The sequence below is a fragment of the Ailuropoda melanoleuca genome, chromosome X (genome assembly GCF_002007445.2).
Source record: "Ailuropoda melanoleuca isolate Jingjing chromosome X, ASM200744v2, whole genome shotgun sequence".
NCBI lineage: Eukaryota > Metazoa > Chordata > Mammalia > Carnivora > Ursidae > Ailuropoda > Ailuropoda melanoleuca.
The window spans coordinates 58686754-58704340 of NC_048238.1; the positions used below are offsets into that span (position 1 = coordinate 58686754).

A 17587-nucleotide genomic window follows, 5' to 3' on the forward strand; every position below is an offset into this window, starting at 1 on the left:
AATGGGTGATGGGTATTAAGAAGGGCACTTGTGATGAGCACACTGGGTATTATATGTAAGTGATGCATCACATTATACTGTAATATTGGTTGGACGAGTAGCATTTAGGATTAAATGTTCTCAATATATCTGTTAAGTTCATCACATTCAGCCTGTCATTCAAACCCATTGTTTCCTTGTTGATTTTCTGCTTAGATCATTTGTCCATTGCTGTAAGTGATGTGTTAAAGTCCCCTAATATACTTGTATTATTATCACTGAGTTTTTTTAAGTTTGTTATTAATTCATATATATTTGGGTGCTCCCAAGTTGGCGGCATAAAAATTTACATGTGTTAGTTCTTTTTGCTGGATAGACCACTTTATTTTGATATAGTGCCCTTCTTCATCTCTTGTTATATAGTATTTGGTTTAAACTCTAGTTTATCTGATACAAGTATGGTTACTCCAGCTTTTTTTTTTTTTTTTTGACATCCATTAGCATGATAGATGGTTCTCCATCCCTTCTCTTTCAGTCTGTATGTGACTTTAGGTCTAAAGTGAGCCTATCACTGACTGTAGCCAGCCGCTGCACCCTGAGCCCACGGACCCCAGGCCAGCCACTCCTGCCTAAGCCCACGAATCCAGGGCTGCCCAACCGGACTGGGACTACTCACAGTTTTAGAAGCACAAAGGGCAGAGACAAGGGGAGGCCTGATTCCACCACTGAGAGGGTCGCTGGGGGTGTGCAGCACCCGTGGGAGGCTGTGGTTTTCAGCAGTGCTTACAGAAAGGGAGACTGTGTTCTGGAGGGTTCAGAGAAGAGTAGACTGTGACTTTTCTGCCCTGCGGCAGAGGTCAAGGTGCGGACATTTTCCTTTGCTCTGACGATATAAAAAAGCACAAAAAGCTGCCAGAGAATAAAAGCCCCCAAAACTGGTTTCCACAGAACCCAGACCCCTCATAAGGGGCAGGGCAACTTTGCCCAAGCAGAGTTGCCTGAAAAATAGCGCAGCAGGCCCCTCCCCAAGAAGACAAGCTGGAAGAACAAGAGGACGATAACCCCAGAGTCCCCATAAAACTGTAAAACCCCAACACCAGGGGAAAACAGTATACTGAGCTCTAAGTATTGCATCACGGCTTGCGTATTTCTCAGATATCACTGTTTTTTTGTTCTTTTCCTTCTTTCTCATATTTCTTCTCTGTTTTTTCTTTTTACCTATTTCTCATTTCAACTAGATGTTTAAGAAAACATATTCCATAGTAGCTTTTTACTTTATACTTTTTACCTTATACTTTATACTCCCAACATATACATATATGTGTGTGTGTGTACATATATATATGAAAAAGTACACATACACACTCAGATATAAGCATCAAAGTAGTCCTTTCTTCCCTATTCAATATTAACTTTATATATACCAGTTTTAATTTCCCTGTAACTCTGGGAAGTAGTGTTCTCTAACAAAGAGAACAAAATACACCCAGGAAGAACTGAAACATCATACCTTACTCACATTGACAGATTGTAGCCCCCTCTCCTCTCACACCCCCCCCCCTTTTTTTTTAACTTTTTAAATCTTATTCCTGGGTTTCATTTTGGCAGTGTTTTTGTGATGGTGGCTTCCGACTGCTCCGAACTTTCCCAGGGTGCATCCTGCCTGTGATTATGGTTGATATTTCGGACTCTGTACATCCCCTCAACCACCCCTCAACAGAATGACTAGGAGGAGGAACTCCCAACAAAGAAAAGAACCAGAGACAATGGCCTCTCCCGCAGACCTAATGGATATAGACATAAGCAAGATGTCAGAGAAAGACTTCAGGGTAGCAATTATGAGGAAAATAGCTAGGCTTGGAAAAACCATTAGCAGCAACATAGAATCTCTAAGAGCAGAAATGAGATGTAATTAGGCTGAACTTAAAAACGCTATGAATGAGAGGCAGTCTAAACTAGATATTCTCACAGCTAGGGTAAATGAGGCAGAAAATGAATTAGTGATGTAGAAGATAAACTGACAGTAAGGAAGGAACAGGAAGAGGCATTGGACAAACAGCTTAAAATCCATGACAACAGACTTAGAGAAATCAGTGACACCATGAAATGCTCCAATGTCAGAATTATTAGGATACCTGAGGGTGGAGAGAGAGAAGACCAGAAGATATATGTAAGCAAATGATAGCTGAGAAATTCCCTAATCTGGGTAAGGAAACAAACATTTGTGTCCTAAAGGCAGAAAGGACCCCTTCCATGATCAAGGAGAACAGATCAACACCTGGAATGTAATAGTAAAATTCACAAATCTTAAAACCAAGGAAGCCATCCTGAGAGCAGCTAGGAGGAAGATATTTCTTATGTACAGAGGGAGGAACATCAGAATGACATCAGACCTGTACATAGAGACCTGAAAAGCCAGAAAGGGCTGGCAAGGCATATTCAGGGTACTAAATGAGAAGGACATGCAGCCAAGAATACTTTATCTGGGATGGCTGCCATTCAGAATGGATAGAGAGATAAAGAGCTCCCTCCTAGGACCGGCAGAAACTGAAAGAATATGTGATTACCAAGCCAGCCCTGTAAGAAATACTAAGGGGGATTCTATGAAAGAAGAAAGATCGCAAGACTAATATAGAACAGAAATTTACAGAGATAATCCATAGAAACAGGGACTGTACAGACAATAGGATGGCAATAAATACATATCTTTCAGTAGCAACTCAACGTGAAGAGCCTAAATGCTCTCCTGAAATGGCACAGGGTAGTAGACTGGATAAAAAGACAGGACCCATCCATATGCTGTCTACAAAAGAATCTTTTTGAATATAAAGACACCTCCACACTGAAAGTGAGGGGATGGAGAAGTACTTATCATGCCAAAGGATCTCAAAAGAAAGCTGGGGTAGCAATTCTTATATAAGACAAATAAGAATTTAAACCAAAGACTATAATAAGAGATCCAGAGGGACACTATATCATTCTTAAAGGGTCTATCAAACAAGAAAATCTAAGAATTTAAATATCTATGCCCCCAACACGTGAACAGCCAACTACAAAAGCCAGCTGTTAAACAAAATAAATAATCAAATTGACAATAATACACCAATAGTAGGATATTTAAACACTCCACTCTCAGCAATGGACAGATCATCTAAACAAAGGATTAAAAAAGAAACAAGAGCTTTGAAGGACACATTGGACCAGATGGACTTCACAGATATATACAGAACATTCCACCCTGAAAAAACAGAATACTCATTCTGCTTGAATGCACACAGAACTTTCTCCAAAAGAGACCACATATTGAGTCACAAATCAGGACTCAGCCAATACCAAAAGATTGAGATTATTCCCTGTACGTTATCAGACCACAATGCCTTGAAACTGGAATTCAATCACAAGAAAAAATTTGGAAGGATTTCAAACATGGGGATGTTAAAGAGCATCCTGCTAAAGAATGAATGGGTCGACTAGGAAATCAAAGAAGAACTTAAAAATTTATGGAACTAATGAGAACAGAAACACATCGGTCCAAAACCTATGAGATACAACAAAGACAGTCCCAAGGGGGAAATACATAGCTACCCCAGCCTCTCTCAAAAAATCAGAAAAATCCAAAATGTACAAGGTAACCCTACACCTAAAAGAGCTGGAGAAAGAACAGCAAATAAAACATAAACCAAGCAGGAGAGGAGAAATAATAAAGATTAGAGCAGAGATCAATGAAACAGAAACCAGAAAAAAAGTAGAATAGAACAACGAAACTAGAAGCTCGTTCTTTGAAAGAATAAATAAGATTGAAAACCACTTGCCAAACTTATCCAAAAGAAAACAGAAATGACCCAAATTAATAAAATCATGAATGAAAGGGGAGGGAATACCACTAACACCAAGGAAATAGAAACAATTAATAGAAATTATTACCAGCAACTATATGCCAAGAAATTAAAGCAACCTGGAAGAAATGGATGCCTTCCTGGAAACGTACAAACCACCATTCTGAAACAGGAGGAAACAGACAATCTGAATAGACGAATAACCAGTAACGAAATTGAAGCGGTAATCAAAAATGTCCCAAGAAACAAGAATCCAGGGCTAGATGGCTTCCCAGAGGAATTCTACCAATCATTTAAAGAAAAAGTAATACTTATTCTTCTGAAGCTGTTTCAAAAAATAGAAACAGAAAGAAAACTTCCAAACTCCTATGATGCCAGCATTATGTGATCCCAAAACCTGGCAAACACCCCATCAAAAAGGAGAATGAGAGACCAATATCCCTGATGAACATGGATGCAAAAATACTCAACAAGATTCTAGCCAATAGGATCCAAAAGAACATTAAAAGGATTATTCACCACGACCAGGTGGGATTTATACCTGGGACGCAAGGGTGGTTCAACATTTGCAAATCCAGCAACGTGATATAGCACATTAATAAAAGAAGAGGCAAGAACCATATGATCCTCTCAATTGATGCAGAAAAAGCATTTGACAAAATGCATTTCTTTCTGATTAAAACTCTTCAGAGTATAGGGATAGAGGGAACATATTTCAATATCATAAAAACCATCTATGAAAAGCTGACAGCGAATATCATTATCAATGGGGAGAAGCTGAGAGCTTTTCCCTTAAGATAAGGAACATGACAGGGAAGCCCACTCTCACCACTATTGTTCAACATAGTGCTAGAAATCCTAGACTCAGCAATCAGACAACAAAAAGAAATAAAAGGCACCCAAACTGGCAAAGAAGAAGTCAAACTCTCCCTCTTCACAGATGACATGATACTCTATGTGGAAAACTCAAAAGACTCCACCCCCAAATTACTAGAACTCATACAGCAATTCAGGAATGTGGCAGGATACAAAATCAATGCACAAAAATCAGTTGCTTTTCTATACACTAACAATGTAATTGTAGAAAGAGAAATTCAGGAATTGATTCCATTCACAACAGCAAAAAAAAAAAAAAACAAAAAAAAACCCATAAGATACCTAGGAATAAACACAATCAAAGAGGTAAACAATCTATACACTAGAAACTACAGAACACTTATGAAAGACATGTAGGAAGACACAAAGAGTTAGTAAAACATTCCATGCTCATAGATTGGAAGAATAAACATCATTAAAATGTCTATCCTGCCCAGAGAAAATTACACTTTCTTTTTTTTTTAAGATTTTATTTATTTATTTGACAGAGATAGAGACAGCCAGCGAGAGAGGGAACACAAGCAGGGGGAGTGGGAGAGGAAGAAGCAGGCTCATAGCAGAGGAGCCTGATGTGGGGCTCGATCCCATAATGCCGGGATCACGCCCTGAGCCGAAGGCAGACGCTCAACCGCTGTGCCACCCAGGCGCCCCTACACTTTCAATGCCATCCCTATTAAAATACCCCTGGCATTTTTAAAAGAGCTGGAACAAAGAATCCTAAAATTTGTATGGAACTAGAAAAGGCCCCAAACCATCAAGGACATGCTAAAAAAAGAAAAAGCTGGGGGGCATCACATTGCCTGATTTCAAGCTATATTACAAAGCTGTAATCACCAAGACAGCATGGTATTGGCACAAAAAGAAACACATAGACCAATGGAACAAAATCGAGACTCCAGAAATGGACCCTCAACTCTATGGTCAACTAATCTGTGACAAATCAGGAAAAAATATCCAGCGGAAAAAAAGACAGTACCTTCAATAATTGGTGCTGGGAAAATTGGACAGCTACATAAAGAAGAATGAAACTGGACCATTTCCTTACACCATACACAATGATAAACTCAAAATGGATGAAAGACCTCAATGTGAGACAGAAATCCATCAATATCCTAGAGGAGAACATAGGCAGTAACCTCTTTAACATCGGCCACAGTAACTTCTTTCAAGACACGGCACCAAAGGCAAGGGAAACAAAAGCAAAAATGAACTTTTGGGACTTCATCAAGATAAAAAGCTTCTGCACAGCAAAGGAAATGGGACAAAACTAAGAGGCAACCCATGGAATGGGAGAAGATCTTTGCAAATGACGCTACAGATAGAGGGATGGTATCCAATCTCTATGAAGAACTTCTCAGACTTAATACTCAAAAAAACAATCCATTCAGAAAATGGGCAGAAGACATGAACAGACATGTCTTCAAAGAATACATACAAATGGCTAACAGACACATGAAACAATGCTTCACATCAGACGGTATCAGAGAAATAGAAATCAAAACCACAATGGGATACCACCTCACATCAGTTAGAATGGCAAAAATTAACAAAACAGGAAACAACCAATGTTCGCGAGGATGTGGAGAAAGGGGAACCCTCTTACCCTGTTGGTGGGAATGCAAGTTGGTACAGCCACTCTGGAAAACAGTATGAAGGTTCCTCAAAAAGTTAAACATTGAGCTATCCTATGCCCCACCAATTGCACTATTAGGTATTTACCCCAAAGAAACAGATGTAGTGAAAAAAGGGGCACATGCACCCCAATGTTCATAGCAGCAATGTCCACAATAGCCAGACTGGAAGGAGGCGAGATGCCCTTCAAAAGACAAATGGATAAAGAAGATGTGGTACATATATAGAATGGAATATTATTCAGCCATCAGAAACGACGAATACCCACCGTTTGCACTGACACAGATGGAACTGAAGGGGATTATGCTAAGTGAAGTAAGTCAAGCAGAGAAAGACAATTATCACTGAATTCATTCATATGTGGAACATAAACAATAGCATGGAGGACCATAGGGGAAGGGAGGGAAATCCGAAGGGGGAGAAATCAGAGAGGGAGTCGAACCATGAGAGACTATGCACTTTGGGAAACAAACTGAGGGTTTCAGAGGGGAAGGAGGTGTGGGAAGGGGGTAACAGGGTGATGGGTATTAAGGAGGGCATGTGCTGTGATGGGCACTGGGTGTTATACATAACTAATGAATCACTGAACATTACATCAAAAACCTATGATGTACTATATAGTGGCTAACTGAACATAATAAAAAATATTAATAAGCAAAAAAAAAATAAAGATGCATTTAAAAAAATAAAGCGAGCCTATTGTAGGCAGCGCATAGATGGGTCTTGTTTTTTGATTCATTCTGATACCCTATGTCTTTTAATTGAAGCATTTAGCCCACTTACATTCAGAGTGATTATCAATAGATATAAATTTAGTGCCATTATGTCACCTGTATTACCTCAGTGTTTCTGGAGATTTTCTCTGTTCCTGTCTAGTCTTTGTTGCGTTTGGACTTACTTTCCCACTCAAAGAATCCTTTTTAATAGTTCTTGCAGGACTAGTGTAGTGTTCACGAACTCCTTTAGTTTTTGTTTGTCTGGGAAACTCTATTTCTCCTTTTATTCTGAATTAAGGTCTTGTTGGATTAAGTATTATTGGCTGCATATTTTTCCCATTCAGCATATTGCATATATCATGTTTTCCCTTCTGGCCTTCCATGTTTCTGTTGATAAATCTGCTGCTAACCTGATTTGTCTTCTTTTGTAAGTTAGGGATTTCTTTTCCCCTGCTGATTTCAGGATATTTTCCTTATGTGTAATTTTACAAGTTTTGCTATGATATGTTTTCATTTTGTCCTGTTTTTGTTGATTTCTGATGGGAGTTCTTTGTGCCTCCTAGATTTGGATGTTTGTTTCCTTTCCCAGATTAGGGATGTGTTCAGCTCTAATTTGCTCAAATAAATCTTCTGCCCCTTTTTCCCTCTCTTCTTCTTCTGTGACTCCTATGATATGTTATTATGCTTTATGAAATCACTGAGTTCCCTAAGTCTACATTCATGATCGAATATTTTCCTTTCACTGTTATTTTCAGCTTGATTATTTTCCGTAATTTTGTCTTCTGTATCATTTATTCGTAGTTCTCCTATCCTTTTCATTACATCCAATCTGTTTCACATCTCAGTTATAGCATTTTTTAATTTCAGCCTGACTAGTTTTTAGGTCTTTTATCTCTGCAGTAAGGACTCCCCAGTGTCTTCTATGGTTTTCTCAAGCCCAGCTACTATCCTTATGATTGTTGTTTCAAGTTCTGGCTCAGGCATATTATATCCGTTTTGATTAGATCCTTGACCATGATCTTGTTATTTCTTTGGGGATGAATTCCTCTGATGTGGCATTTTGCCTAGGTCTCTGTCTTCTGTGTGTTAGGAAACCCTGTTATGTTTCCTGTTCCTGAGAGTAATGCTATATGAAGATGATGTCATATACTGGCCAGGGCCTGGTGCTTCAGGAAATGTTTCTGGTGTATGCCCTGTGCACTCTGCTGCTGTATTTAGGCTGCTCTCTCCCTCATATCAGTCCTCTGCAGAGTTTCTTCTCGCCTGCAGTGGGGAGTGTTTGGACCTTGTCCAGTGCATGGTGAGTTTTAGCTTGGTGTCCTCTGGTCAGCTTGTTAAAAGAGGTTAGATCCAGCTTCCACTAGATCTGAAGTTTTGCCACACTCTATGGTCAGTAGACTTGGTAAGGGCGGGGTGGTTTGTGTTGGTTTTCTGGGGGAGGTGCCTGCTGCTCTGGTTCTCAGGAAAGCTTGCCTTATAAAAAAAAAAGCACTTCCAGAGCTCAGGGGGGCAGGGTTTAGTCTACGCAGCTCAAGCTTCCACAGTGGGCACTGTGCTACTCACTGAAGTCTGTCTGTGCTTCCATAAAGTGGCCTCTTTTCTCCTTCTAGTTGTGCAATTTGTTATCTCAGTCCTCAGACTGATTTCGTGGGTGTTCAGAATGACCCAATACTTATCTAGCTGTGCTCGAGGGGCAAGGCAAATATAGGGTACCCCCACTACTCCACTATCTTAAATCTTTATAAACCTGATCATTTCAATAGATGCAGAAAAAGCATTTAAAAAGGTACAGCCTCCATTCATGATAAAAACCTCCAACAAAGTAGGTTTAGAGGAAACATATCTCAACACAATGAAGGCTATATACAAAAAAAACCCCACAGTTAATATTGTGTTTATAGGGGAAAAATCGAGAGTTTTTCCATCGTTGTCAGGAACGAGACAGGGATGGCCACTCTTACTGCTCTTATTTAACATAGTATTGGAAGTCATAGCCTCAGCAATCAGACAACAAAAGGAAATAAACAGCATTCAAATTGGCAAGGAAGAAATAAAACTTCCACTATTTGCAGTTGATATGATACTCTCTGTAGAAAACTCCAAAGATTGCACTAAAAGAGTGCTAGGTTTGATACACGAATTCAATAAAGTTGCAGGATACAAAATGAATGTACAGAAATCTGTTACATTTCTACATACCAATAATGAATAAGCAGAAAGCAAAATTAAGGACTCAATTCCATTTACAATTGCAGCAAAACTAATAAGATACCTTGGAATAAATCTGAGGTTAAAGATCTATATTCTAAAAACTCTAAAACGCTGATGAAAGAAATTGAAGATAAGACAAAGTGGAAAGACACTCCATGCTCAGGGAGTGAACGAACAAATATTGTGAAAACGTCTATAAAACCCAACACTGCCTTCACATTTCATGCAATCCCTATCAAAATAACACCAGCATTTTTCACAGAACGGGAACAAACAATTCTAAAATTTGTATGGAACCACAAAAGCCCCCCCCCCAGATAGCCAAAGCTACCTTAAAAAAGAAAAGCAAAGCTGGATGCATCACAATTACAGACTTCAATTTTTATTATAAAGCTGTGGTAATCAAAACAGTATGGTATTGGCACAAAATCAGATACATAGATCAATAGAACAGAATAGAAAATCCAAAAATACATCCACAACTACATGATCAATTAATCTCTGACAAAGGAGGAAAGAATATCCAATGGGAAAAAGACAGTCTCTTCAACCAATGGTGTTGGGAAAATTGAAGAGCAACATACAAAATAATGAAACTGGACCACTTTCATATACCCAAAACCAAAAATAAATTCCAAATGGATTAAAGACCTAAATGTAAGACCTCAAACCATAAAAATCCTAGAAGAGAACACAGGCACTAACTTCTTTGACAATGGTGTAGCAACTTCTTTCTACATATGTCTCCTGAGTCAAGGGAAACAAAAGCAAAGATAAACTATTAGGACAACGTCAAAATAAAATGTTTCTGCACAGCAAAGGAAACAATCAACAAAACTAAAAGGCAACCTACAGTATGCGAAAAGATATTTGCAAAGGACATATCTGATAAAGGGTTCATATCCAAAACATATATGAAGAAGTTATAAAACTCAACACCCCAAAAACAATCTAATTCAAAAATGGGTAGAAGACATGGATAGACCTTTTTTCAAAGAAGACAGACACCCAGATGTCCAACACACACGAAAAGATACTCAACGTTACTCATCATTGCGGAAATGCTAATCAAAATTACAATGAGATACCACCTCACACCAGTCAGAATGGCTACAATCAACAACACAACAAACAAGTCTTGGCAAGGGTGTGGAGAAAAGGGAACCCTCCTGCAGTGTTGGTGGGAATGCAAAGTGGCACAGCCACTGTGGAAAACAGTATGGAGGTTCCTCAAAAAGTTAAAAAGAGAACTACCCTAGGATCCAGAATTTACTGTCTATGTATTTACCTAAAGAATACAAAAATACTAATTCAAGTGGATACATGCACCTCGATTGTTTAGTACAATAGTGAAATTATGGAAACAGCCCATGTGTCCATCGACTTATCTATACACAATGGAATTCTCATTCTTTTCAATGGCTGAGTAATATTCCAATAGAATAGCATATACCAATTCTTTTCTTCCTCTCTTCTCCAGTCCTTTCCTTTTGTTCTCTTAACAACTTTAGTTGCTAAGTGGATAATGTGGCAATATATGGCACTCCCATTATTCTTCCAGCATTCACAGTTCTTTAATTCTTATCAATGATGTCCTTCCTTCCTCCCTCACCTATGAAAATCTTAAACTAAAACAAATGGTCAGGTATTGAGGAATGATATTACCTTTCTAATGTCATAATGGTGGTGTGGTTTTATTTTAAAAAATATATTACTAAATGTTAAATAATATTACTAAATATTTATAGTTAAAATGCTTTTTAGTATTTTTAAAAATTTTATTAATATTTATTAATATTTTAATATTAATATTCCACTCAGCCATTGAAAAGAATGAAATTTTGCCATTTATAAGGACATGGATTTAGCTAGAAAATATTATGTTAAGTGAAATAAGTCAGGCAGAGAAATACAAATACCATGTGAATTCACTCGTGGAATTTAAGAAACAAAACAAAATAGCAAAGGGAAAAAAAAGAGCAGGGAGAATCGGGAAAGAGACTTAACTATGGAGAACAAACTGATGGTTACTAGACAGGATGTGGGTAGGGGGATGGGTTAAATAGGTGCTGGAGATTAAGCAGTACACTTGTGATGAGCACCAGGTGTTGTATGGAAGCGCTGAATCAGTATATTGCATACCTGAGACAAACTAATATAAAACTGTATGTTAAGTGAATGGAATATAAATAAAATCTTAAGAAAATTACTCCCCTTAAGCCTCAATAAGAACAGGCAATAAGTATAACAAATCACGATCTTGAATATGCCCTTGAATAAGCTCTTTAGGGTTTTTTTAATACGGCATTCATCAGAGCATGTTCTACTAAAATAACCACACAAACAAGCATTGCTCCAAATTCCAATACTTATTTGAAGACACAATTAGGAAAGGAAACATTTTAATAATATCAAAAGATAATCAGCAAGTAATTATTTACTTATAAGACTACTTGATCACTATGTCTGATATAAGGTATCCATAAAAGTCAATTATAGAAACATTTGGTGAAATTTTTATTGGTCCCATGACTTTTAGATCCATTTGCAAAGTTTTGCCCCTTCTTTTATTATGATGACAATATTACATTCCTATCAGTAGTCTTAAATTAAGAACTGCAAACATTTAATCACTCTGAAATGAATGGCTATTCAATGTATCAGAGAATATACAAGCCAATTTTAGTCAAAATATTACAATGTTACCATAATTTTTATAAGAAAATGAAAATTTTCTACAAGATAGAATTTAAATCAATTTTTGACTGACCAGTAATAAATATGGCTATTTTACTTAATCATAGGCTCAGTAGGAAGGACTTGCTTATGAAATGACATTCTTCTAATCACTGAAAGGGGTAACTGTCCTCTAGCATATTTTCTACCAGGTTGAGCATGGGCTTTTTCAAAAAAAAATACTAGGACTTGAATTAGGACTCAAAAACCACTTTAATTCTACTAAGTAGCAATTAAGCTAAAATAAAGACAATTGTTTTCATGAGTTCATAAGCCAATCAATTTATTTAAATATTCTCTGAGCATCTAATATATTGAAGATTCTGTGTTAAGTACTACAAGTGAAACCACTTAAAAGCATAAAGTTGAACAGAAATTAAAATGGCTACAGTAATGCTTCAATGAAGCTAGATTTTAAAGTAACCTTTTACCTCTCTCTTGCAAACCTCCCCTCCTCCCTTCTTAGCCTTTTGTTTCAGGAACCTGCTACCACCCTAAAGGCATAATAAAAGAGCTGGCAGAAGGTACACAATTCCTATCAAAACCAGCTTGATTCTGTATTTCCCTAAACACCCCCTTATCCCCTTCCTCCAGTGGACTTGAAGTTTTTGAAGGCCATAGCCTGCTGTAGCCTCCTGTGCCTGGGAAGGCAATAAAGCTACTGTTCCTCTTTACCCAAACTCTGTCTTCGAGTTATATTTTGTCTCTGAAGCACAGAGGTAGGTTTTCGATAACACGAAGGATACAAAAATTAGTAAGATTCTGTCACTGTCCACAAGAATATAGTGGAGGACAGCAGTTAAGCCAGTGTACATATAATAGAATTGAGAATATAAATGCCCTAAGACTGATTAAAGTGAGTGCTCTTGAGGTTCCAAGAGAAAAAGATTACAACAGGTAACAATTACCTCATCTCCCATCTGTGGGACAAATGGGGAACGTCGTGGAATGGTATCCAAAATCCACTGAGGGGCAAACCATTCTTCATTGGGTTCACCTGCTATAGAAAGCAGTCCTCCTTTCTAAAATATAGTTCACAAATATATAAGCCATAAATATATGAATAGTAGTATGAAAAATAACAGAGAACGTTAAAAAAATCAGGTTATAATAAAACCTAAAATATACAAATTTTAAACATTTTCATTTACCAATTAATTATGTAAAATTTAGTACCAATAAAATAATCAAGTGAATTCTTTAATATGTTGCTCAATTTTGGTTGACAGATAATTATATGACATTATATACTACACTAGAACCACAAATTTTTAAGTCCCAAGAACACCATGTGAATTTGAGTACAAGTAACAGAGGATCTTTTTGCCAATAAAATGGTGACAATCAAGAAGATAATTCTGTCTACTAAAGCAACAGGATACAGGATACACTGTATATATGTACAATATGCACATAATAAATTTTTACATTAATATTCAAATAACTACGTGGATTAAGTCTTTACCTGAAATTACAATGAGGCAGAGAAACCATCATCGGGATGAAATAAAAACATATAAAGAAATGGAAGAAGAACTCCTACGTGATTTATTATACCTTTCCATTTTACAAGTCAAAAATGTACAGAAATTTATTACCAGAAACATGACAAGAATAACTTTTTAATAATATAGTAGCTTATTGTTTAAAACTCTACTATATTTTAAAAGTGATTATCAATGTTTTAATTTAATAACTAAAATAATAATGAAGATATTCTAGCCTCTACTTTTGATAACAAAAAAAATTTAAACTTTTTACTTTAAAGCCATTTTAAACAATTTTACTTAGTTTCTCAGATGGAATGTTATTTTTAGAGAAAAGTCAGTTTTTCTATTATTCAAGTGTCAAAGGCAAAAATAAAAACAACTTGTAAATTTACAAACCTTCTTTCTAGTTTGTTTAGGTTTCTTCTGCCTTTCCTCCAGTGACTTCAAATTCTCTTCCTCAGAGCTGCTGCATATTTTCCGTGTTGCCTGTCTGGTTTGTCTTTTTGGAGGTTGCAAATTTATTCCAGCATCTGCTGTCCAATCAGAATATTCACTTGATGAATCACTATAAATGTATCAAAATTATGAATATATAAGTTTAGAAAAGGAATAGTTTTGCTTCCTAATTGAAAGATGATCATTTTGTAATAAAACAGCATTATAAATGACATTCTAGCTGAACAGAAAAAAATATCAGTATAGATTACTGATCATTACCTAAGTGATTTCAGTAAAATCCTTCTTGGCTAAAGTATAATGGTTAGCTTCCCATAACAGAATTTATAATTCAAAATTCCTGTCCAAGTCACATAAGCTTCTTTAAAAAAAGATGCCCCTAATCCCTGGAAATGGTTAAATGTAGCTATTTTAAAACTCAACTAAATAAACATAGCCTGCTAAAATGCAGAATCTTGGATTTACAAAGCATCTTATTTTACAAGTGAGGAAACTAAAGCCCATAGTGACATGCCCAAAAAGATACTGGCAGAACCAGGATAAAACAAGTCTCTGGATTTCCAACCCAGTACTCTTTCTACTATAAATTACTATTTTAACTCCAGTTTTACCAAATTCCTACAAGAACATAATTTCATATAAAAATGGTCAAATAATTTTGACCAAATCAAAACCATTAAAACTACCTGGAAGAACTTTCACTTTGCCATTCAATAACAGGATCCTCTACAGAAGCATCACTTGTGCCAATTGTTTCATCTTCCTGCAACAAGGAGCCAGCAATTGAGATATATGGTTATTAACTAGCATATCATTAATCAGCACACACTACCTGTTTTATAACACTTTTTGTATTTCCTCCAACCAAAACAACATTCCACTTAAAATGTACATAATAAGGGGCACCCGGGTGGCTCAGTAGGTTGAATGTCCGACTCGATTTTGGCTCAGGTCATGATCTCATGGTGGTGGGATTGAGCTACCTGTCAGGCTCTGCGCTCAGTGATGAGTCTACTTGAGATTCTCTTTTTCCTCTTCTCCCTCTGCCCCTTCCCCCACTCACGCACTCTTTCTTTCTCTCTCTCTAAAATCAATAAATCTTTTAAAAATGTACATAATCATTTTTCTACATATATCTGTAACTCACATCTAAGCCTACCAGGTATTTAAAACTTTCTAATATCTACTATCTTAGTGATATGGGACATCTTTTATTATTTCAAAGACTTAACAGACTCCTTAAGGTTCCCAAATACAACCCTCTTAAATGTTAAAACCATTACTTAAAAAAATCTATATGCCTTTGCCAAGTTAATATAATTACTGCCCATAAAATTAATAATCTTTTTATTATGCAAAATTACAAACATACCAAAGTAGAGGGAATAAATTACCCTTGTGTACACAATCTCCAGTGTAGACAATAACTCACTCCCTATCTTGTTTTACCTGTACCATCACCAACTGCCTCATACCCAAGTGATTATTTCAAAGGAAATCCTTATAAAAAAGCATTTTAACTATAAACATTTAGTAATATTAGGATTCTTCTTTAAAATAAAACCACACCACCATTATGACATTAGAAAGGTAAAATCATTCCTCAATACCTCACCATTTGTTTTAGTTCAAGATTTTCATAGGTAAGGGAGAAAAGGAAGGACATCATTGATAAGAATTAAAGAACGGTGAATGCTGGAAGAATAATGGGAGTGCCATATATTGCCAATGAATAATTAAACCCACATTATCCACTTAGCAACTAAAGTTGTTAAGAGAACAAAAGGAAAGGACTGGAAAAGAGAGAAAGAAAAGAATGGGTATACTCTATTCTACTACCATGAAAAAAGTAGGTCTGAAAAAAGCCATCACTTCATCATCTCCATGAATGATGAAGTCAACAATAACAGAAAATATGTCTTTCTGCTGATTACACAGTAAACCAGTTCTGGGACTGTAAACTAGCTATCAATGTTTATATTCCACTTTCTATTTATGGGCAGATTTCCTCTCACTCTTTTCTCATTGTCCCAAACTCAAACTTTCACTGGCATATTTGATACTCTCAAAAAAAATAATATCTTAGGTATAAATCAGAGAAGGTATTTAAAGGAATTCAGTATAATGCTCAAATTTGCCTATTAAATGCCTTACCAATGAATAATCTTCTTAAAAGACAATCATTAAAATTAGTTTCTAATAAAATGACAATTAAAAGTAAACCCAAGGTGATGATACTAATTGGCAAACAAAAAATTACACTGAGTAAATAATAGCAGATATCTAACCTCTGAGGAGCTGTCTGAGTCTTCCTGTACACCTGAATTTTGACATGATGCTTGTGAATTATGCTCTATATTGGACCGTGTTTGGTAAGTATGCTGACGCTTGCGCTGTGTCCTTCGTAAAGACCGCCCACAGCTAGGCTGATAATCATTCTGTAGAACAGAAAGAAAATAGATTTTAAAAAATGAAAGGCTCAGTGAACAAACACAAACATGCATAAAGCAAATTAATTGGGTGGGGGAGGGATGGATATAATAATTAGGAATAAATCCCCAAAAAGAAAACACAAGATCTATATACATTTATACTACCTTCCATTAATATTTACTACTTCCCTATTTTGAAGATTTTGTGATCAAATTAAAGAGTACCCTTAATGTTTGGGCTGCAAGAACAGACCCACTCAGAATTCACATATACTATATTACTCAGAATTTATTACAAGATGAAGCAAGATATCATATCACAACTATGTATATATAATTCTTAATAAAATATGCACTTCTTCTTTTAAAAATACATTTAATAAACCGATACAAATATTTAATTTTAACAACTAAAATTAAAGTGAAAACTATTTTATTCTAACCTTTACAAGTATAAAATATTAATGATATACCCTTATGTAAAAGTTACAACCATAGCACGTTATCAAGAGAAAACAAGTTTAAAACTCATAAATAAATCAGTATCAAGGACCAGTTTCGTACCCTATATGTAACTATTTCTCATTTTTGATATAAATAAAAATGTTTATAGACCCAACAACCCTGTTTATTAGTCTCAGACAAGTCTGATATTTGAAAAATCAGCTTAGCAAGAGAAAATAATATAAATCATGGATCTGAATCATTCAAAATCTCTAAGAAAATAATCTTATCAGAGAACATCAAATAAGCTAACAAAACCTCAAGACAAATTAAGAAAGTGGGCATCAAAATGATCTAAGGATATTTGAAGATATTCATATAATACTTACCTAAAATTGTGTTTATCAATACTGAAAAAAAACATTTAAAATTCAGTGCCCATTGCCTAGATTTCTTTAATAAAATTAAAATCATACTAGACTCTCCAAGTTACCATACTTTTTAGGAGTTATGGTTAGATCTGGGAATAAGACTATACATCAATCAGTATGCCACTAGTTTGTTCAATCTCAGAATACTAGTAAGGGGCTTACTATGTACCTAATGAAGTATAAGAATCTGACTCCCTGCTTAGAAGTTTCTACTGGGAATATGAGTCTTCCCAATGTATAGATCAGATTTTGCTCCTATATGATTAGGTAGGCCAAGAGTGGGCCTTTTCTGTAAAGGGCCAGAGTAAATATTTTTGGCTTTGCAGGTCATATGACCTTTGTTATAAC

General features: G+C 36.1%; 1 protein-coding gene across 5 annotated transcripts in view; it reads right to left on the reverse strand.

The window, feature by feature from the left end:
* The window catches only part of BRWD3 (bromodomain and WD repeat domain containing 3), a 217047-nt gene that overhangs the window by 64907 nt on the left and 134553 nt on the right, over positions 1-17587 (reverse strand). For all 5 annotated transcript variants that reach the window (XR_004622282.1, XM_002928622.4, XM_034648786.1 and 2 more), the window contains 4 exons: positions 16221-16370; positions 14619-14695; positions 13873-14041; positions 12895-13008 (listed from right to left, as the gene is read on the reverse strand). Coding sequence is in view for 4 of the 5 variants with exons in the window: in XM_002928622.4 (XP_002928668.2) it covers positions 12895-13008; positions 13873-14041; positions 14619-14695; positions 16221-16370 (510 nt within the window). In the remaining variant the exon portion in view is untranslated. The remainder of the gene's footprint in view (positions 1-12894; positions 13009-13872; positions 14042-14618; positions 14696-16220; positions 16371-17587) is intronic.